This window comes from Haemorhous mexicanus, chromosome 2 (genome assembly GCF_027477595.1).
Source record: "Haemorhous mexicanus isolate bHaeMex1 chromosome 2, bHaeMex1.pri, whole genome shotgun sequence".
Taxonomy (NCBI): Eukaryota; Metazoa; Chordata; class Aves; order Passeriformes; family Fringillidae; genus Haemorhous; species Haemorhous mexicanus.
The window spans coordinates 4,120,476-4,143,887 of NC_082342.1; the positions used below are offsets into that span (position 1 = coordinate 4,120,476).

Here is a 23,412-nt window from a genome sequence, read left to right on the forward strand (position 1 = left end):
AAGTTTAGCTGATAATGACTTCATTTCCATATTTTATCTAGAGAAGCATAGTACAGAATTTTTATAATAGTAAAAACCTGAAACAAACCACTGTACTGTTGCTAGAATTCACATAATCAATTACCTTTCTTCCTGAAGCAACAGAATCTTACTAATATCTCCCTAGACTGACAATAATTAATTTAGCCACTTTGGAAAAGAGTCTCCCCTATTTTCTTACTCTGCTTTTTTCTTCCACCCTGTAGTTGAGCACATTCTTCAGCACAAAGTGTTTCAAGTAAACCTGGCAATTTACTTCCAGTTTTCAATTCATGCCTTTATAAGCATTGAAAAATGTGACTTTGTGGCCTAAGTAAACAAATGCTGCCCAACATGCATCCTGGCAGAGTCACTGTTGCCAAAACCAGCACAGGGAAGATGAAATGAGAGAGGTTTTACCACATGGCATTCACTGAACACCAAGGGGTCTTTGAGCTGCAGAGAAAATCCTCTGAATCCACTGGTATCAACCAGGAGATAATTAACAAGCACAGCTAATTCTCTTTGGTCAGCAGCATTTTTCAAAAGAGAAAGCAGAATTCCTGTCCCTGTGCCTCAGGCTGTCAGAGAGCAAACACAACCTGTCTTGGTTTACCAGGTGTGGGCTGGGACACCTTCAGTGAGCAGAGGCAAAGAGGATTTTCTGTCTAATTTACAGATTTGTAAATCTAAACCAGCTTTTAATCCACTTCTAATCAAAGAGTTTATTCCAAGTCACAATTCTGGTAATGACAGCAATTTTCCACTTCTAATCCTGGCATCTTTTATTTGAGGAAGTCACTTGGTGTTTGTTACAAGGAAGGAAATCAAACCTGTGGGCTTCATTTTACTGATATTACTGCACAGTGAATCATGAATGGATGAATGTGAAAGAGCAAAAGGAATCCTCAATTTGTACCATACATTTGTTCAGCAGAAAATCACTCAGCCCCAAGGGGGTTTCTTCAGCTGAACACAGTGAGGCTTTTTCAGTGATACTGATTATTGTCTAAAAGTGGGGAGTGTTTGTCTGCTAGCCCTGGTTCATACTGTAACAGGGTAACAAGGCTAAAAGAGGAGAAAATCAGAGCTTTAGTTGCAGAACTGCAGAGTGCACAGCAGCTTCATGAACACATTTGCCTTCAGATGTCACCCATGAAAAGCTTCTTCACTCATTAAATTAAAACTTACTGCAATTTCTAAACATGAAGTACAAAATTGAAACCAAATCTCTCTTTTTTATGGAAATACCATGAAAATGGGCAACTGAAAATTTAAAAAGCCCCTGGAACTTCTTAACCATCCCATTCACCCCATCAACATTTCACGTGGGAGTTTCCTGTCTTGAAAGAACAAAGAATTCCAAATTATAGGAATGCTTAGAATTTTCCTTCTAAAAGAACAAAAAGTGGGTGATGAAAAGATAATTCAGATAATTATTAATGGATTCATAATTCCCTGAAATAATGATGTTTACAAAAAGTTTTCAGCTGATATTACAGGCATTGTTTTCTTCTATTATGAAAACTAATTTTAAAGTATTTTGTTTTCATCTAATAATGAATGCATGATAATGAAATCCAAATGTACAGCATACAGTTCTTGTAGCAGTGTCCTGGGTATCATACATCCCTATAAACACATAAAGATTTCAGGTTCTTATTTAGCATTCTGCTAAAGCTATTTTCAGTTTAGCAGGGACTGAAAAACACTGTAGACAGCTTAAGCATACACAGTTTTATCCCATAGAAGCTCAGTATTTCCATTTCTATTCCATTAAGGCTACAAAGATGATTCAACACAGCAGTTGTTATGGCTGTTAAAAGCCTTTATCATATTAATGTTGTCACACCAATCTTCCCAGCAACCAGAACTTCAGTGTGCATTGACATTTAACACATCACAAAATAAATGCCTGTAGTGTTTGTAGAACTCTTTTCAAGCAATTCCCTCATTCCCCCCCCCCCCCCCCCCCCCCAGATCACCAGTTTGTCTAGAAGCAGCAAGGGAAATTAAATTAGATGTTAATATTCTCCCCAAATATTCTGTAACCTACATCAGTTCCTCCTTAGGAACTGAAAGATTCTTTCAGCATTTGCTTTTTGTCCCAGAGAAGTCATAGGTAAAGCCAGAAGTTGTTATAATTGGAGTTTTCTAAAACAGTCTCATTCTGTGTAAATATTCCTGCCTCTGGACTTATTCCCATCTGCCAGCCAAGAAATGAGAGTGCAGGTTTGTAGGGAAGCATTGTCTTCCACAAGGATCTCAAGCTTAAACTCATCAGGGATGGAGATCAGATCTGAACAGCAGCTTTGCCCTGCCCAGTGTTTGTCTTCTTCATGTTTCCAGACAGACCCTGTAAATTTAAATCTGGAGCAGAAATTAGGGAACTTGATATAGAAGAGTAGGACTTTGAAAATATGTTCCCCAAGAGCTGGGCTAGAAGGGTCAGTTCCTCAGAAATGAAGCCAAAGCATAGGAATGCTTCTTCTTTTCCAAACCAGTAAACTGAAGGAAATTCAGAGTTAAAATCTAACTGAAGAGTAAAAAAAGCATTGAAATAAATAATCCAGACACCAGGAAAAAGCAGTCAAAGGACTCTATGAGTTCTTGAAAGTTCACTGAGGGGTGACACAATTATTTGTGGGTGAGATGTCAACGACTCTGGTGGAATCTGAGGAAACAAAATAGAACCACCCCTTTGAAAATCTGCTGCTGAACATGAGAGAATAAATTTCCCTCTGCACAGCACAATGCAGGTTTGGTTCTACTGGTTTAGGTATCCTAGAGCAGAATTCAGCCTCCAGGAGTTTCAGTGTGTTATTTGCAAGGTAATGGAAATCCCCACATGATTCACTTGGACTTAGTGGTCTCCAGAGCTCCTTTCCAACCTCAGCCCTTCTGTGATTTCAGCAGGGGTTAAGCACAGTAATTTTTGTCAGTTCTTGTTATGCTCTAATATTTTGTGATGTCTGTTGAAAAATACTATTTAGTGATCTTTAAAATTAGATTTTCTAAGAGATATGAATTATTTGGGTAAGCATTTAGGCATACCACTCTATCAGCCTTTGCTTTCATGGAAAAAAAAGCTCTAAAATAAATTAAGAGCATATTCTATATCTCCAGATTATTGCATTGAAAAAAGTTTATATTTTCTAAATGTACTGAAAACATGATCCAACAAATTCATCAGGGATAAATTTTTTGCCCTGCTTCTGATTTTTTTTTTTTCCATTGCAAGTCAAGCCTTTTGAGTGCTCTAAAAATTGTAATCTGACATCATAATTTCAAAGTTTTATAAAGCCATTCCTTATAAAAAACCCTCCATATGTTCCCTCATAAAAGATTATGAAGTAATGTACCATTCCTGGTGGTCTAGCAAGGATAAATCAATAAAATCATGTGAGAGAAAAGTCAGCTGATTTTCAGTAGTTTCCATAATGGATATATTTCAAATAATTTTGAAAAAAAATGCTCTAACCCTGCTTCCAACTTCCCCAAGGAAACACTAGTAACAATAAAAATGAGGTCTTGTTTTAGAATGGGAAGTGCTCCTAACAGAAGACAGTCTTCTGTCAGAATTAAGTGATAAAATTGGATCATTCCCCTATGCAGAAGCAGGAAAACGTTCTGCATTCTCTCCTCAGTATTTTTGTTACTAAATGTTCAGCCCACCCTGCATGAAAATGCAGTTTGGAGTGAAAACAGCCAGTTACTTCCAGCCAAGCTGAATGCAAAAGCTCCTCACAGCCCTCACTTCCCCAAAGCCTTCATCTGCAGAGTTCCTGAGCACTTTCTCTTAGCTGGGTTTTAACAGTCCCTGCAAAGAAAGCATCAAGACTGACTGCATAGAAACAAATAGCAATGGGATTTTTTACAATTAATACACCTCCTGTGCATTTCTCCCTATTTTTCACAAACCAAATCTGTGGGAAAGGAACAACAGACTAAAGTCTTCCTTTGCTGGTGCCAATAAAGAGATGGTACTTGTAAAAACAAATAGAAGAAGGCAATTGTGACCTCTCTAGAACTTCTCAATCCACTTTGGTAAATTAAGCAGCCAAAGAGCAGCTTTTGAATTTGAATTGTAGCTGTTAGATGCTCAGAAGTACACAGCACATGAAATGGTCAATTCCACCTGCAGAAAATATTGAATAAATACTTAATAATAATAAATAAGGAAAAACCAGCAGTGACAAAGAACAGGGAACAGTTTTGTTGCTGGTCATGGGATGTGGGCTGGGAGCAGTGGCTGTTCCTCCTGGCTGGCCATGCTGTGACCACACAGTGCCAATTAATGTCAGTGCTCTGGAGCTGAACTAAGCATATGGATTTCCTTTGCCCAGCCACCTTCTCCTGCCCTTCTGCTCAGGGGGATAACATCCCACTTAAACCCATGCCACTTTAGGTTGCTGTACCAGTGACTTCCCTATCAAATTCCACAATTTGTGGGATGATATCCCCCCAGGAACAACAGCTGAAGGTGGAAGGCAGGCTAATTGATTCAGTGCTCCCCCACTGCCTCTGAGTTCAGGCACTTAGCTGTAATTATTGTGAAACAAAAGAATTTACACCGAGTTCTAAACTGGTACCACAAGGCTCAGAAAGTGGTGGATACTTCATGAACTATCAGCTATTCCATGTATTTCTACAGCTCAACACACTTTTCCAACTAATATTGTAACTTTCATGGTTTCCCTTGTTAAGGTGACACAGTGTTCACAGTGTGTGACTGTGGAGCAGGGAGAAGTTGGGGTTTTCTCCTCAGTAAATCCATGGCTGTAAACTGCTAAATAACAACAGCATTTGATGGCACTGAGGAATCATGGCTTAATATTCTTGCCTCCTTTTCCCAGTTTAGAATCTTGTACTGAAAGATCTTCCCATCAGTGTGAGTGCACCCACTGCAAAAGTGAGTGTTAGTTTTTGCAGAAAACAACAGAAGTGGTGGGAAACACCAGTCTCTGTGTGATCTGGACTGACAGAATGGTGTAATTTCTCAAGAAATCTGGTTAACTAGCTGACTCCAGGGGTCCCTTCCAACCTTATACATTCTGTGACTCTGTGTCATTCATTCAAATATTTCATGAATGTTTATGCAAACAAGTAAATGTTTGAGTAACTTCTAAACTACTGTAAATGCCCAAAGCTCTTATCAAAGCTCTGTCCATCTGGTGGTGATTGATGTGGCTTAACAAGAATTAATTTGCTTTATCTGCAGTGATTATCACCTTCCCAACATCAAATCACATAATCAAGTCTCAAATCCTTTTCACATTGTGCACATGATGAAAAAAACACACCTGGGGCTGAAAGAAAGTTCATCCTGGGGCTGTATTTTAATTTAGAGCTGTTCATGTTTTAAGATGAATGAACTTTTAATCTCTCATTTGTCTGCATTTTTGTTGATGGATACTGGTCAGGGCTGAATGTCACCAGCTTTGTCCTTTTCAGGAGGTGTTTGTGGACTTCTGAAAGAGACTAAATGAGGTCTTGTTCTAGTAACTCTGAGTTCTGCTTAATCAGAGACATTTCTGAGGTGACAGGAGGGTGGATGGGATTCAGTTGCCTAAAATGACACCCAGTGCCTCCTCTTAAATATCCAACTGCTGCTTTGCCTCCTACAGCCACTTTCAGAGTGGAAATCTCCTGCTGATCATGTCATGTCTGCCACTCAGCTGGGAATGTCTCAGATTTTTTAGAGCATCTCAAATGACACAAATCATTTACACTTAAGCAACTGAACCCTGACTTTTCAGTGTGAGAGAAAAGTGTTATTTATATGTATTCTTTCAGTTATTTGCTGCATATAAAACCTCAATACTTTCAGCCCTCTTAGTTTTCTTCTTGGTAGTCATAGATTTACTTACCCTAAAATTGACTGCTCCTTGGTTTTTTATTTCTGAATATGTACAATAATTGAAATAAATTTGGGGTTGTCTTCATTACTTTCTATAACAAAGTAACTTGTTGTAAGACTGTTAGGAAACTGGAGTTATTTGCCATTTACCAGCATTTAAATAGAGGAAAATGTCATTGGTGAAGCTGAAGTTGTTTGGCTTTTCTGAAGGTCTGTACATATGGTGTGTGACTCAGTGGCTGTACCTTATGGTTGGCATAATTCACATTTTGAAACAGGAGCAATTTTCTATTTGGGAAGTCTTCATATGTTCATTATTTAGCCTTTATGTTTTAAGATGCTGTTTAGTACCAAACATCTTGGAGTTAATGGAACAATTTCCATTTTAAAATTGAATTTCTGTGTATTGCATTCTGTACTGTCTGTCCAGGATCACTTCTGCAAATATTTTTAAGTGAAAGCCATGGAAATATGGAAACACTTTTATAGGAATGCCAAAGACTTCTCTTGAGTGTCCAGAGGGAAAACTTACCTTTAGCCATCAGATATAAAAGTACTGCATCTAGATCACCAATTAAATTAATTCTTTTTCCACAGGCTGCAGCATGACTAACTAACAAATTTAAAGGACAGATGGACTGAGGGGAAACATTAGAATTTTTGCTTAAAAACAAAACTAAAAAACTCAAAGCTCTCCTAGGCTACTTTAAATTCAGCAAGTGAACGTGTGTTTTGAGGGTAAATTTTCCTTAATGTATTTTTATTAGTGGAAAAAAAAATCTCAACTGTTGAAGGCCATTTATTTTTTTCATTGTCTATAAGGATCAAGATGCTTTCTGTCTCTTAAAAGAACAAATATGAAGTACCTGCTAGGTGAGGAAAACAAACTTGCCATTGCCTAATTTTTTGGATGGATGCTTACTTGATGCACTTCCAAAAATACCCAGATTATTCTGATTGTCAGTTTAGATTTATTGCCAGGTGGGAGAATCTTGACCCTGTGCTTTTAAGTGAGAGGTGCAGAGCTGTCATTTCAGATCCATCTTTGATGCTGGCACTCACTGAGCACTCACATGAGGAAGTTGAAATGATGCCTGCAGATCTCTGTACAAATGCTGAAAGCTGAAACAGTGGATCAAATGCTAAGGCATCTTCATTTCTCACCAGGGCACTAGATATGTCTCAAATACTTGTTTTAGGAGAGGTGGATGAGATAATCATTGTTTCCAGGATTAAAATTGTACATGTAGGCTATAAGAAGAATATACAGTTTATTATAGTGAAAGCATAAAATGTGTTCAGCTTCTGGTGAGAGCAAAGCAGAAAGGGGCCATGTCCACATTGCCTAAAATCAAAAAGTTACAATTATATGAAAAATATATAAAAGAGCTAAAAAACTTTAGGCATTGTCCATACACCTGGTTTTTGCCTGTATCAACACTTTGACAGGTGTTGGGAGGTGTGACAGAAGCTCTGGTTGCTGGAGCTGCCTTGACACAGAATTCAGGGTTTTAGCTGCAAATTCTGGTTCCCCTCTACCCCTTGAGTGACATGACTTTTGTCAGGTGGCTTTAAAATACTGGTGTGAAACAGCTTTGCTGGTATAGCCTCACCTCTACTGGTTTGTCTTTGATTTGAACACAAAATTGTAATGTGCCTCTATGGCGGAGTCCTTTGGAATGCATTATGAGGATCCCACAGGTGCAATTTGCTGTTGAAACACCAGATTTTTCTATTGCTCCTAGAAGTGCTGGAATTCTCCATTTGCAAACTATGCAGAAAACCTTTTTCTGGTCAAAGCTGTGTACTGTATGACTTTGTGAAAAAGCAAACAGAAGCTTTTAACTGCTTTTCATGAGATCTGTTCCCATGAGACCACTGTTAACTCTGCAGAGATTTGGTTGTTCTTTCTTTGAACAGTCAACTTCTTTGGTCAGCCAGAGAACAAGCCATTTGATTAATGATCATTTCTATTTCTTTGAAAGGATCCTTTCCGACCATTGGGGTGAAGTCTCTTTCCAGATTCCTGAGGGCGGGATTTTTAAATGGCATCCTGGCCTCACATCCAGTGGCAGGGGGTGGATCTTTGCCCCCCAGCATTTCCTCTGGTAGGTATTCCAGCCTGTTCCCACACATCAGTTTTTTTCCTTTGCTTCACTCTCTGCCCCATCTCTCCACACATCTCAGGGAAATCAAATTTGGTATTTGTCAGACAGGAAGATCAGATGTCCTTTCCAATAAAAAGCCCAACCAAAAGGAAATGGAAAAGACAATAAATTCTTGGGAACAAGCCATTTTCCTGAATTAATGTATAGGAGAAGTTGTGAGAGAAACTGTTCTGCAGTTAAGTGGCCAGCCTAAATATTGGAAGAGAAGTGCTGGTATCCTCCAATCATCCATTTCATGAAGCATGTCCACATGCACCAAAGGAGGACAACTTTAAACATGCCACTGTAAAATCTCGGAATTTGTGTGACTCCGTGACTCTTCCCTAAAAATTTATATTCCATCAATAAAACATGCAAGCAAAACAAATTTGGAAAGGGAAAACAATAATATATGAATTTGGTGTTTGAAACCTTTATGTGCTTTGGTAGCTTCAAAACCAAAGCACACAAAGGTTTCAAACCTTTGTGTATCTCATGAAAACCACTTTTTTTTTCTTTTTTTTTCTTTTTTTTTTTTCTTTTTTTTTTTTTAAATAACTTTTACCATGACTTGAACTCCTGTAATTCTCTTTAAAAAAGTGAGGACAGGCTTTCCAAGACAGGCTACTTGTGTTATCCATTCTCTTCTGGAGCCATTAAACACCATCTTCCATCAAAAGTAATAAATGAAGAGTAAATACATACAGCTATAGTTAAAACTGAATCAAAGTTCCTTTCCAAACTACATATTTCTGTGTAAAAATGGACCTGTGAATGGGCTAATGTCAGACTGGTATCTTTTCTGGACCTCCTGTGTTATCTGTAGTGTTACTTAAAAGTTTTTCTTGAAAGAAAAAAAATCTCTTGTGGTAAAAAAAGGGAGAAAATTGGAAAATTACATAATGTTATTGACTTGCTATACGAAAGAAACTATTGTAATTCTCTGTGCCCCATTTTATCTACTGCAGTAATTCTAATTGCAAGATTATTCTTATTTTTCTTTTTATTTCAAGTGCTATTATTTCTTTCTTTGCTTTCTTTGAATAGAAGCATCTCAGCAGCTTTGATGTCTTTTCTTATGACTGTTTGGGTTTCTTTTGTCGACAGTTTGTGAAATACTTGCCATATTTTTTTCTCCATGGGATATCTCAGAGTGCTTAATAGCCCTTAGGAATTGTGGCAGTCAGCATCACAATGAGGTGGTACCTGTAACTAAACAACTTGAGCAGGAAACACTGCAGGCCCCATAAAATTCTCTGTTTTGAACACAGTGTTATGTAGAGCATCCCACTGACTCTGTTAAATTACAGATGGCCTCAAATTCATGAACTGGCTTCTCAACTACCTCCCTACCTACAAGTTAATTTTGTAAGATCCTCAGGACTGTTGTTTTTTAGAGTACTTGTAAAGCTTTTGTTCTTACTGACTTAAAACTCTTAAATGCAGTTTGTTTAATGAAGCTCATTCATAATTCCTTGCTATTAAATGTCTTTTACTAAGAATTGTGATTCAATCTGATGAAACTTTGAAAATGGGAAAAGATGGAAATGCACCTGCGTGATGTGTAACAGATATCCTGGCAAGTTAATGGAGATAAATGCTGTTCTTTGATCATGTCAAAAGCAGCAAAAAAATAAAAAAATGAGCAAAGCAGCAACCCCAAAGAAAGGGAAGACTTTCAGGTAGTTGAGAGGCAATGAAGAACTGTGATAAATCCAATGGATGAGATTTGAGAAAGAATGCATGTTGGGGGTCAGGGGGGATGAAGCTCTGTAGTGCCTCTCAACAATCTCATCTGTAGTGCTGCTTTTCAACTCTTCCTTTTTTACTTTATCATATTTACATTTATATTGATCATGGTACAAAATCTGAATTGCCTCTTTTTTCATCAGAGATGACCAGGGGATGCCCTTCCCTTTTCTAAATTGCTAAAAGCACCTTTGCTTTACATGTGAGCAAAAAAACATCCTACACATTTTTGGAAGAAGAAATGACCAAAAAAAAAACCCAAAACAAACAACAACAAAAAAAAAAAAAAGTGAAAACAAATCTTGACAAGGTAGTGCTCATCTGGGATGTAAGAGGACTGAGGGTCTTGCTGTGCATGATTCAGGGGAGATGTTTGGGCTTGTGCTGGACAGTAGCTCTCATAAGCCTAACAGAGGTACTTAACACTTAATAACTGCAGAATTATAACCTCATTGTTCCACATATTGGTTATGAGTAAGATTTCAGTTAATTTAACTACATGGGAGACTTAAAATGCCAGCATTATTCTGCTATTAGGGTCATTGGGAACAAAGATAATGAGATGCTTTTTATTTACCAAAACCTTTAACTCAAGCTAAGTGGCAGATTCCCTTCCAAATACTCAGAAAATTTATTTCTAACTAAAGACAGAATGCTTTTAGCTCTTTTTTCTACAAAAATTGACACAGATGTTTTAATGAAACACAGAACTAAACTAGGAAGGATGCTATAAATAAGTGTCTGGAAAGCAGCTTGGCAGGGCCATGCAGCTGTTGGTTTCCTTTTTTCCTTTTCTACTTTAATCTCAGTAGTTGAGAGGACTGTATTTCTTTTACCATTGCATTGCCAGCTGATGTTCAGTTTTGTGTAATTCAGCTTTTACACTGCACAGAGATTCTCTTATGCAAAAGCTATCCTCATTTAGCCAATTTAAAGATTAATTTATTCTGCTGGGACAAGGCATTACGTCTTTCTGCATAAATAGATTGTCTCGAATGTTGGTGTTTTTTAAGCCTAGACATAACTTCTAATGCAATAGTGCTTATATGTGATACTTATATCAAAAGCCTGTCACTGCTGTACAGCAGTTTCACCAGAAGCAAAACTTAAAGCAGGCCTGAAAACCCCATCTTAGATTCTTGCAAAAACAAGACCATTTGCAGACAACAGCTTCCTTTTTATTTAGCTATCATTTATGTCACAAATTACTTCATCCCTTGTTATTCCACCTGTTAGCAGTACAAATTGTCATGACTTAGCTGATGTAGATCTGCAATGACAGATGGATTCACATGAGCAATAAGTACTTTTTCTCAAGTGATAGCCTTGCATATATTAAATAGAATTCTTAAACCACTTAGCATTTACACTCCTCATCACACTGGTGCTGGCACAAGCTGTGGGAGCTTCCTTCATGACACAGACACACACACACCTTGTGAAAACCCAAATTATAAATTGCCAGAGCTGCATCTCTCTCTTTACATTCTCTTCCAAGCTACACACCCTGTTCTTTGCTCCACTTTGGGGAAGCTCTCGGCTCGCTCCTCTCGCAGCTCCTGATTGAAGTGTTGTGTGGAGGGTTTGTTTGTAAATGCCCACAGAAGTTACAGGCAGGAAGCTTCACGGTGCTCTGCTGTCTTTGAACAGCCAGAGATTGCTCAGCTTGCTGAGCTGGGAAGGAAAAAAGGGAAAACAAATACTTCTCCTACTGTTCCTTTCAAGCTGAACTTCTTCACTGAGTTTTTCTGTCAACAAGAGCTAGAGATGGGTGCCAGGCTATGAGCTACCATGGAAAGCTTCTGTTAGCCAAACCTCCCCTTCAGGCTGTTCAGCATTCAAACTGCATTAGCAGGAGAGAACCATCAAAATTATTCTTGCCATAAACTCCTCTCTGTGAATATCATCTCCCCATCATGCTGTGGTCAGCAGCTGGATCATTTCCCCCTGTTCCCCTCACAGAGCCCCTCTCTGGAGCTTCTGTGGAAGTATCCTGATGTGACTTTTTTAAATAAGTTTGGCCATCAGTTATTTCCTGCCACTTAATTTGTGAGTGTTAACTATCCAGCTCCTTAACATTGTAGGAAAAATAGAAGCAAAGAAATTTGGCTTGATGAAACAACCCACCTTTGTGAACATCAAAAAATATATTGCATGCAAGTAATTGAGAATGCACTTACTTTCCAGAAACTGGAAGTGATATAGGATGGTTTGCTCACTGCTCTCCTGGGCTCCTCTTCAATAAAAAGCACATTCTACCAAGGATATCCCCTCTTCAGTGTTTTACTGCCTAGTTATTTATGGCTCTTTGTCTAACACACATTACAGTGTTCACATTTATTCCACAGAGCTCCTCAAAAAATTCATGCATAATTGTAGAGTACTAAACTAGATGATTAACAGTTTTCTTTTGCCCAAAATTAATATTTTATTACAATTTCCAAGTGCACCTGAGTGAGCCCATTATTCTTGATATTATATAAACTGACATTTGAAAGCAAATTGTATTGACAGACCCTTATTGAACAAAATTACTCAACAAGAACCATCAAGGAGCAATTGTACATACTGAATTCAACTATGATTATAGTACTCCAATAATGAGAAAAGTAACTTTTTTTTTTCCCCCAGTTAATGCATTTTTCTTTATTCTGAACTCCAGCACCTCCACTTCTATATTTGTGGTTAAATGAAAACTGCTAATCCTTTCCCAGTGACTAACAAATTGATTCTTCTATTGCACATGCATTTCCTGGGACACCTGAGCCAAGTGGCTCTTCCAGTTTATTCTCCCCAGCCTCAGTGCTGTTCCACTGGAATGTTTACCTTATAAACCCTATAACTAATACATAATGGCATGTATTTTCTGAGAACAGAAGTCCAAATGTAGATGGACTTTCCCATTAGGCAGGCAGGGAGTACTTCAGAACCAAAATAAGGATGAGCAGAAAGTAGCATTAATACTGAAAGAAACACATTTTGTGCTGGTCAATTAGGGTTAAGATTGAGCTGTAAAAGTGAGGTTAAGCTCTGAGTGTAGGACGTGATAAAAAGAGGTTGTCCTTCTTTGCCCTTACTAAACATCTAATTTCATGCTCAGGTGGTCATGGTAAACAATTCCAAACATTTAAATCCTAGAAGTTCAGAAAAAAGTATTTGCATATGTGGTCATTTTTACATAATATACACTACTATTGCATATTTTAAAAACCTGACTATACAAAATGTGGAAATTTATTGTCACAAGCATGTTACTTGAACCAAGTTGCTATTCCTTACTGACAGAAGCAGAAAGATATGAAGAGAGCAGGAGGAACTTGACAGATATACACAGAAGTATATTTGTAAATGACATGCACACAGATTTTCTTTGTTTCAAGATTAAGGGAAAACTGAACTCCCTTTTTTGCCAGTCTTAGAACACTGGATGTAAAAGCATAATCAGATCTGGTTCATTTTTGAGAGATGGGAGGCAGGAGAAACAGCTAACTTGAATAATGTTTAAATACTTTTGGTCTGTTTTAGGTAGGAAGCCAGTATGCCTTTACCAAATTCAGCTTGCTGAAGTCGCATTCCCGGGCCCAAATACTGGAAAATAATCTGCCTAAATCTGAATTTTACACAGTGGTATTGTGGCTTGTGCAGTTGGTGAAGCCTAGACAATCCTGTACAGACTCATGTCACCTGTCTGTGACACACAGAATCAGAATTGGAAGGAGAAGCTTGACAGTGTGTGCCTTCATATTCTGAAGGTAAAAACCCTCAAAGAGAAATGATGAAAAACCCCAGGAGATCACTAAAATATCCCAGTGTTGGGTCCAGGGCATCATGTATTTGTTGGAGCTCTGACTTGTGATGTTCTGTTTTCTTAATTTTGGATTTAGCAGCCCACATGTTCCAATCAAAGGATCCTTTGGGTTCCAGAACCTTCAGGAGTGTTGGTGTGTGACCTGCACTACCTCTGCACGTGGGAAATGATGCCTTGGTCATAAAGGAAGAGTGGTGGATTATGAGTTTTTTATATCTCAGTGGTGTCTCAGATGTTTAATCTTTATGTAGACTAAAGGGAAATGAGGCAAAATGGCTCAAATGGTAAATGGAAAAATACACAAAGGATATCCTAAAATCATGTCAGAATCCTATCAACTTCTCAATTAGGCACAATATCAAATAAATAACAAATGGCATTTTAGAATAGGATTGAAATAATACCTTAACCACATCATTATGATTATGAAAACACAAAACCCTGTTTCATTGTAACCTTGTGCATGCTTTTTTAAAAAATTTGCTCCTTTTCAAACTTACATTGTAGCTTACAGCTTCTAAATATAATGCCCCTGTGATAATAGGTAAATTCACAACACAGGTTAAGTGGGATGTGCTTCTTGTGTTCCCTGAGAACTTGTTATGAATTGTGGCAGACTGAATATGAAGTGCAGGAGCCCAGATCTGTGCACAGATTTCACATTGTTCAAACTCCTTTACATGCTCTTGGGGTCAGCAGGGCAAGTCATCATTGATGCAGTTGGACTCTGTGGTCTAATTCTGACCCAAAGAACCTCCCTTTCTCCTTCCACAGGAGGATGTGGGTTGGTATGAACCCTGAGCAGCTTCAGGGTGAGATGTCATTAGATTAAGTGAAATATGCTGAAGTTCAGTTATGAAATAACTGAGGAGAATTGTTTTGGTTAATCCAACTGGGCAAAAGTCTCTCTCTTGAACTGAATCTGAACAGAATACATTATGTCTTATGATTTTTTTTTCTCTTACTGTTTGTTTCAGTGCTAAAGCAAAAGTGCCATTTTTTGTATTCCTATAATATAATTTTAGCCGTTATTTCTCTCTCACCGACCCAACCCCCAAGTAGTGACAAAAAACTCTATTTCTTCTGTTTTTACCCTCTCCTGTATTTCACTTGCTTCTCTCATGGGAAGATAAGGATCAGGAATGGAAACAACATAGCTGCTTTCTCTTTACAGATCCACTTTCCTTTCCTCAAAATCTTCCAGAATATCTTCTGTAGGCACCCTGGGGGATTGATGTGGATTAGGACTTGCAGGAGGAGCAGGACTCCTCAAATTTCTGTTGTCCAAAGCACATTCTCCCTTTGTCATGTGAGGAGCCAGGAGAGCCACTTTCAGTACTGCCTGCAACACGAGGTTGCAGGTTCTCAAACCAGAAGGTTTGAGAAGGTTTTTATAAGTATTTAATATTTAATATAAATATTTTATAAATATACATACAGACTTTTCCTGGCTTCCAAAACACACCAACAGGCATAAATTCTTGCCAGTGGGTCACAGGGTAGTAAGTGGAAAAGCATTTAAAGTATAATTACAGGAAAACAGGATTATGCTATGAAATATTTTCAGATTGTGTGGATACAATAAATCTTCAGGTAAGAATGGTAGCTGTGTGGCCATACCTTCCTAACATTTCAGCAGTATCTTATGGTCATTCATGTGTTTTGAAGTGTTATTCATTGATTTTGAGGAAGTATCTTCCCCTGACTCAACTAATTTAGCTAATGATATTTGGTCTATAGACATGAGAAGATCCAAAGTGCTCTAGCAGCAAGATAAATAGGTTATATCCATGGGAATTCCTGTGGTAGCAGGATGTAAATATGTTATCCCATCCTGTTTGCAAACTCTGGCTTCTAAACTCTCAAAAATTAGTTTGGAACTGCAACTTTTATTTTTTGATGCTGCTTGGACACAGGTCTTAGTCAGGGGCCTTCTGTGAGTCAATAATCCAAGTGTGGTGGCTCGCAGTAAAATTCACATTGGCTTCATGTGAATTGATGTGGGCTAACAATGCAAAACCAAAAGTGCAAAATGGCAGAAATATTTTTATTTGCTTTTCTTCATAATCTTTAGTTTTCTTTCTTTTTTCCTGTTTTGTATAATGGAAAAAATGTTTTTTTAATCACTGAAATTAATTCTTTCTGGTGCATACAAATGCATTTTTAGTGATGACAGGAGAGAAGCAGCTGCAGTGCCGTGGCCAGTGGCTCTGATTTGAAGGGGTGTGCAATGAATGGAGCAGCTGGGAGCTCCAGGAGTGCCTCCCAAGGCCTGGGCATTCCCCTGGATTTCCCTGGCAGTGTGGAAGGCACAGCCCTCACCGAGGGTGTGCCCCTGTGTTTGGGGCTGGCTTATCTCTGCTTCAGCAGGAGATAAATCCCTGGCAACCAACAGCAGGACGTGGCTTTGGAGTGAAGAGATGCCTGATAGGGAGGTGATTTCCTGAGCCATGTGGACTCTGATCCACAGGAGTGATGGAGCAATTTTTCCTAATGTGAACCAGGGAACAGGTGCCAACCTGTGCTGTTTGAAGTGAAAGAATGAGGATCGTGTGTTCATGTTAACAAATCTACCCCCAGAATTGGTATTAGAGGTTTCATTGTAAGTCTGTACAAAAAGAACACATGCTAACTATTCTTTTTGGAGGATTAATCTTACATAAAACATTCATTAAAGGAGGCTTTGCTGTATTATTTAAAATGACAACAGGAGACAACAAGCTGAATATTTTGTCATTGATATGACACTTCAGATTCTCCTCCTTATTCATCACTCTGGCACTCAGTTAAATAACATGCTATCAAAATCTTCTGTTGTGGAAAAAAAAAACCCTTAAAAATATATACAATGTGAATTTCAGATTTAATCAGTATTTTACATTATTTGGAAATGTATGGGGGGTTTGGGGTGGGTTTTTTTGGGGTTTCTTTTTTTGGTTTTTTTGTTTTTTGCATTCCTGCTTATTAAAAAATGACAAGCAGATTGATCAGTAGAAAATACAAGATTGCAGTATATTCTGGGGTGGCATGACATCAGTACAGGTTGTTTGTCATTTTCTCTGGTTTTGTTTGAGTGGCATTGCAGTACAGCTGAGTGGGAGAACTGCACTGAAGAACTTTCTTAGGGAAAGTTGTCCAAAGCAGTCACCCTCTTGTCACAGGGTAGGAGTTGCTTCAAAACAGTGAACAGCCCCTGCCCTTTCTATAGATTCCTCTCAGTTGGGATAAATTGAATTACTGTCCTTTTCCTGCATCATGCCAATCCCCAGTGCTGCTCTTGTGTGTTCAGTGTGGCTTTTTGAGATGCTGGCACTCTGAAATGATCTCCCAGAGCCACAGTTACTCCATGTGCAAGGAGGGAAATCTGCTTCAGTAAATATCCCACATGTGTCTGGGGCAGGAATATTTATGCTTTCCCAAAAAATCTGAGAACAGAGAATGTGGGGATGGTATCAGTGTGTGTGTCATGTATAAACACAGTTATTATTTCTTGTTGTTATCTTAAATATGTAGTAAAATGATCCATGTTATAATGTACTGCAAATTATAAATGTGCTATATGTGGTGTGTAAAATCTGTATTTAGGGTTCTCAGGACACTCTGTAATTCCTCTGCTTTAGAAGGTCTGTTTTCTCCCAGGACTCCCCACTCCAGCAGTGCTAAGCATCTAAAACTGCTGCAAGTCTGATTTCTTTGAGTGATTTGATCATTGAACCATCTTCAAGCATTTTTATTTCATTCTCCCCAAGTTCAAACAAGAAGCTGTGTCTTCTCCTCCAGCAGCACCCATGGTTTTTATCTCCTTGGTTCCAAGCCCTCAGCTGACACCTTTTTCAGTGTCTTTTTCCCATTCCTTTTCTTGTGTGACTCTTGACTGTAAAATTAACTCAGTTCTTCAGATCCTTCTCCTGTCCTGAGTGGAAACACCTCCCTGAGGTGGGCAGTTCTTTGGGCTGGAGATGGGTGTGTTCCCATCCCAGGAGGTTCAGCCATTTATGGAGGTTGTTATAACTCCCAGGAGTGCCTCGGCTGCCATCTGTATCCCACTGCTCTTTGTCCTTAAACCTGTTTATTCTCCATCTTTTGTGCTGTAAGCAATCCTGGGAAAATCATTCAATGCCTTCCAGCATTGCATTAGCCTACCCCTTGATTAAATCATCAAAGATTGCTTCTCTGTCTTAGAGACTTCTCTGCCCCACTCCCATTTATTCATTCCTGATCTTGTTTTGAGGATGAAGAATTTGTAGTGCCATGAGAACAATGTGAATTTTTGTAATCTAAGTAATAGGCTTTCTTAAAAATTTATTTAGATGCAAACACCACGCTAGTTTAGAAATCTCCCAGTACTATTTTGAAAGTCAGTTTTGTAGCCCTCTTCAAAACTAAAGCAGTATTTTGTGTTTATACAGGGGTCCAGCACATACAAGTTTTTCTGGACTCAAATTGCACTGCTCTGTAAAGGATAACATACTGGCAATAGAGCCCGTGTTGCCACTTTGGTGATAAAAGTTCCCACTGGACTCTACTGTGTACCAGAGTTTTTTACTATGTCTTCAAGCCACCCTAACAACAGCTGAGACATTTTCAATGCACAGGTGCTCCAAAGACAAAATACTGTGCTGACTAAAAATGTCACTGTCACAGTCTGGCTTGGAATACATAAATAGCTCCAGGGATACATTAAACTTGCAGCCAAAATCAGGTGGCTTTTATCAAGTGCTGTCACACTAAAGACTGGATTATTTGAGAATTTTTTGAGATTGATTATTTGAGGTTTGTGTCCAGATTAAAGATTTTTGCTTGAGATAATCAAGTGATGGAGCCAGGTTTATTTTCACGGTGTCATGACACATTGTGGTGTCTTGACACAATCCCACCTCAATTTCATTTGAAATTTTGGTAGCATGGCAAGTGATACAGACTAAGTCACTGGGAAGCTATCAGCCTAAGGGACTAAATTTATTCATGATTTGCTGATTCCCTGATATGCAGCAACCTGTTAGACGGAAAAATGCTGCACTTTTTGGTGTATTTAGTGCTATCCCTGTGCTGTCACTTGGAAGAGTTGGTTTTGTGTTAAGGCATGTCATTTCAAGTCATTCAAGTTGAGTGTTTAAAACCTCATTGTTCAGTGAAAAAGATACTTAAGTATATTCTTTAAATCCACAGATGAATGCATATAAATATGTTTCATAGTTACTTTAACCTAGGAGCATAGGGTCTGAGCAAAAGGAAGTACAGGTGAGGGGTTTTTTTGGAGGGAAGAATATTTTGTGAGAGAATGTAGAAAAATTAACAGTTCTGTTTAGCAAGTATGAAAATAATTTGTGGGGAAGGATGTGAATCTAAGGAGCATAAAAGCTGCAATGAGGGTCTGTGAACCTCTAGGGAAAATTACAGCTTCTGGAAAGTGTAGAGTGCCCAAGGGTTCCCCACAGGAAACCAGGGGTGCTGTTCTAAAGCTCCATTTGTCCTTCCCTTCAAATGCAAATTTTCTGTACAGGTGTTTTAGTTGTTGATTTACCCAGAAAGAGAAATTTCTGACCAAATATGGAATCTGAAAGCCAGCTTTACACCCCTAAATATTGAAAAATGCTATTGTCTGTATCAATTCAGAAATTACTACTTACTCAAGAGGGTTTTGCACAGTGGAAGATTCTCTAGCATCAGGCTGTAGGTTGTTTACTTCTCTATGTTTTAGGATTTTCCTTTCATGTGGAGGTGTCAGCCCTGTGACAGTAAGGAAATGATAAAGGAAAGGGAATGTGGGGCATGAATGTGCTGGGAACTAAAGAGAGTGGGCTGTACAACCAGTCATCATTAGCAAACTGAAGTAAAGGAAACATGAATTTTTAAAACCTCTGATCTCTAAGAGCTTAAAAGTGATGTATCTTTTAAGTTTCTATTGCAAAACCAGGATACAACCAATGGGTGTAGATTAATAGAACTGATCTGGTGGCAAATGCATGTCAGCAGCTGAGGCTAAACATTCAGTTAAAAAGAGAGAAGCTGGTTGTTCTTCACACTTCCAAGGGCTATCCAAAAAGGCTATCAAGGCACCTCGGAATTTTCACACACACCAAACAAAAAAAAAAAAAAAAAAACAAAAAAAAAAATTGTATTGTGACAAGACTGTGAAGTGTTTTAGTTAATGGAAAATGTGAACACGAGAGTCAATACAGAAATAATCACAAATTTTATTAGAAGAAATGAGGGAATATTGATAGGAACTACAAAAACACCAGACTAAGCTCTGTGAATGGGCATTGTCAAGAACCCAAAACTCTGGGTCAACATGCTGGAGCAACCACAGAAATGGATCATTCACTTTTTCAGATTGAAGGGAAACTGTAACATCTCAGGAGAAATATCTGGCTGTGGCCTGTTTTATATTGTTTTTAATAAACACTTCCACTATTAACCCAACTGAACAGAAATAGACAGTTGGGGTAGAACAATCAAAATGCCCTTTTATGTTTTATCAGCCCAACACTGTGTTTGTTTCTCATCCCCTCATCCAAAAATATCACAAACATAATTTGAGCAGAAGAGGGGGAAAAAAAAAAAAGTGATGAAAGAGTCTTCTTCTGGGCTTGAAAAATATTGGCCCAGCTAGTGTAGAATTGAGGAAGGGAAATGGTGGACACACAGTGTCACCACTTGGCATAGCTCTGGTTTCCCACAAACCCCAAAAGAGATGGGCATTCCCAGGAAAAGAAAAGTCTGCCATTTTAACCCTTTCACCTCCTTCCTAATCTTATTAACATTCTTCTTCATTAATTTTTTTTGTGTAGAATGGCTGCTTTGGGATATTAATAATTCTAAGAATTGCTGTGCAGCCTGGTTGGCAGCCTGACTGCCCCTCTCCTGTCAAGCACTTAGAGAGGGTTTTATTTTTAAAGGGTACCAGCAGTGAGCTGGTGTTTAAGTTAAGTACACACTTCAAAAGTGTATCAGATTTGGATATCCTTTCAAGAAATAAATGTAATGTTTTGTTCTGCTTCAGTTTGGATATGGTGCCACCCTGGGACTGTGCTGGTTGAGCAAAACCTTGATTTGAGTAACACTGTGTATATTTTAGGTATTTACAAATACATGAATTCAGAGTTTATCTGGATTGTACACAGCAGATCTAGGAGAACTTTTTCTGTGACACCCCTTTCTATCTTTCTCCTGTGTTCCTAAGTCACTGAGATATTTTTCTTTGAGACGAAAATTATCACCCTCAGTTTGTAATTACTCAGACATGGCTTATGAATATTTGGGTTTTGCCTTATTTCAGATACATTGCAAAATATTACACGGCAAGTTTTGCTATTTGGAGATAGCAGGCTCTTCTTTGATCATTTTTTAAGAGAATACACCAAAGGGAATGATGTGTATCCAGCTAATCCAGGAAGAACAAAAGCGAAAAAAAGTGCATAGAAAATAATTCTTGGGAGTAACACAGGGAATTGTGCTTGTGATATAAATGAGAATTTTGGCAATATTTTATATATTCAGCTACTGTGAATAACCTCTGCAGAACAGCTAGAATTGCAAAAGCCCCATAGTATGTCCATAATGCTGATGTGTCTCTTTGCTGTTTTGCAGGCAGACCAGTAATGATTGTAGTTGAATACATGGAGAACGGATCCCTTGACTCCTTCCTGCGGGTGAGGTGCTATTTTCTGCTGACATTTGAATCAGAAACCATTCTAGGTTAAGATTTTAAATCATTTATCACAAATTAATTTCTGCATAATGTTATTCATGGATTTCTAGTGAAGAATAGAAGCCTTTTCCCCAGGGTACATTTCTGAGGTACAGTAATACATTAGAGCATGGCTGGAAAAAAAGAAGATTTAAACTTCAGAATATAATTGATTTCTTCTACAAAAGTAGTTCCTGTATTTAGCAAAATGTATTTCAAATTGTTTTTGTGAAAGAAAAGATAAATTGAAGCATAAATGCCTGGCCTTATGGAAGTGGTTCATTTTTCTCAATCACCTTCAAAAAGACTCTGTTATGATTTTTTTTGGTTGGTGAAGCGTAGAATATAATCAGTAATTGATTTATAATATTTATGGCTATTTGCATTTAACAAATTGAATTAGAAAACAGTTCATGGGTGAAATGTCCTGACATTAATTAACCCCCAAACCTCCTTAGTAAACAATAAAGAAGGGCTACAGAAAATGTGAGTAATATGCTGGCAAAATTGTATTCCATTCTTTTTAGAAATGTAAAAGGAAAGGATGACCCCCCTCTGCAAGCTAAACTTATCCTCATGTAGTCTCTTTTTTAAGAGAACGCCTGAAAATGCTCCAGAGACCCACTGACCTAAGAACCTGCATGAATAATTTCAATGTCAAGTATCTCAGATTTGTCTTAAAAAAGTAAACACCAGCCCTCAGTAGCCCACTGTCATTTCCATCCTGCAGAATGTTAAACCTGGGCTTGTGGGAAGTCAGGGACCTGTGGGTTTGGGAATTTGTTTGAAAGGGTGTCCCAAAGGAGAGACATTCAGCAAGGAGAAGTGGAAATACTGGCATGAAAATCTTGGTGATGGTGATTGATGGCTCTTTGTGGTAGCAGGAGGAAGGAACTGCTTAGAGAAAAAAAGTGAATAAGCAGGAGGGAAAAGCAGCCAGCACTTCAGAAAGATTTACACGAGAGGGGAGAAAGTCATGCAGGCAGTACTTGCTGGGAAGAGGGGAAGCCACCAGAGAAGAGCACTTGGAGCAAGGGATACAGGCCTGGGAGTACAGCAGTGCCACTACCACAGATTCCAGACCCTGATTCTCTTTACTTTTAGGTTTGGATTATTACATAGTAATTTTTCTCTGACATGTCTGTGTTGTCCTCCTCACCTATTCTCCCAAATAATTTTTTATTTTTTGTTGTCAAGCCACATGACAGATATCTGTTATGTTGTCAGAAACATACCAGCAGTTTCCTGTGATAATTTGCTGATTTCTCAAAATCAAGTTATTTTTATGGAGCATTTGATATCATCCATGTCTTGGACACTGGGTGGTTTTTAAAAACTACTCCCTTTCCTTTCTGGCTCATGTCTCTGTCCATTCCAGCACAGGAACTGCCCTTGATTTGAGTACCTGCAGCTTTCCTGCTCTGTGATTTTTCAGCCCCAGGAAGACTTTTCTGGGCCTGAAACATTGTTCTGTGCATGTGTGTGTGCGTGGAGGATTTCATAGAAGAGAATAGAACCAAGTCCTGAAATAATTCATGAGAGAGAATTACCTTTCTCTGAACTGCTCTGGTGTGATATCTGTATTCCAGGTCTATTTCACAGGCATTCATATATCAGAACAGTTACTACTTATTAGGATACTTTAATAGAAAGTGGCATCAGCAGAATGATGATGTTACTGTGGAGCAATGCTTCTCACATTGCATCAGATATATTTGGAAGCAGAACTGCTGGGGGGAAATGTGAGCTAATAATTTCTGCAGCTGTTTTTCATGTATATTATTTTACAGCTTCAATTCATACTTCAGATATGGGTTATTCTTCTAAAAGGCTTTTTAAATGTACTTTAGATAATATTCAACATCCCAAAGCACTGTAGATATATGTCAGCATTTTGGTTTATAATTAGCAGAGCAAATGGCTGCAAAGTAACCTATTTAAAAAGAAATCCAGCTGCTTCATTAATAATAGTTGTTTCCTGCAGATATTAGTCCACATTTTTAAAAGCTTTTGTGAAGATACAAAGCAGCAGAAAGGCTTTATCTTTAGCAATCCTAATGAAAGGCGTTCAGTGACTATAACAAATGTTGTGGGATTTGGAAGGGCTTATCACATAGTCTGTCTTTCTTATTATTTA

At 38.3% G+C, this 23,412-nt stretch overlaps 1 protein-coding gene across 1 annotated transcript in view; it reads left to right on the forward strand.

Moving 5' to 3' along the window:
- The window catches only part of EPHA6 (EPH receptor A6), a 371,852-nt gene that overhangs the window by 292,124 nt on the left and 56,316 nt on the right, over positions 1 to 23,412 (forward strand). Inside the window, exons 12-13 of the mRNA XM_059871825.1 lie at positions 7,864 to 7,986; positions 21,176 to 21,237. Coding sequence (XP_059727808.1) covers positions 7,864 to 7,986; positions 21,176 to 21,237 — 185 coding nt within the window. The remainder of the gene's footprint in view (positions 1 to 7,863; positions 7,987 to 21,175; positions 21,238 to 23,412) is intronic.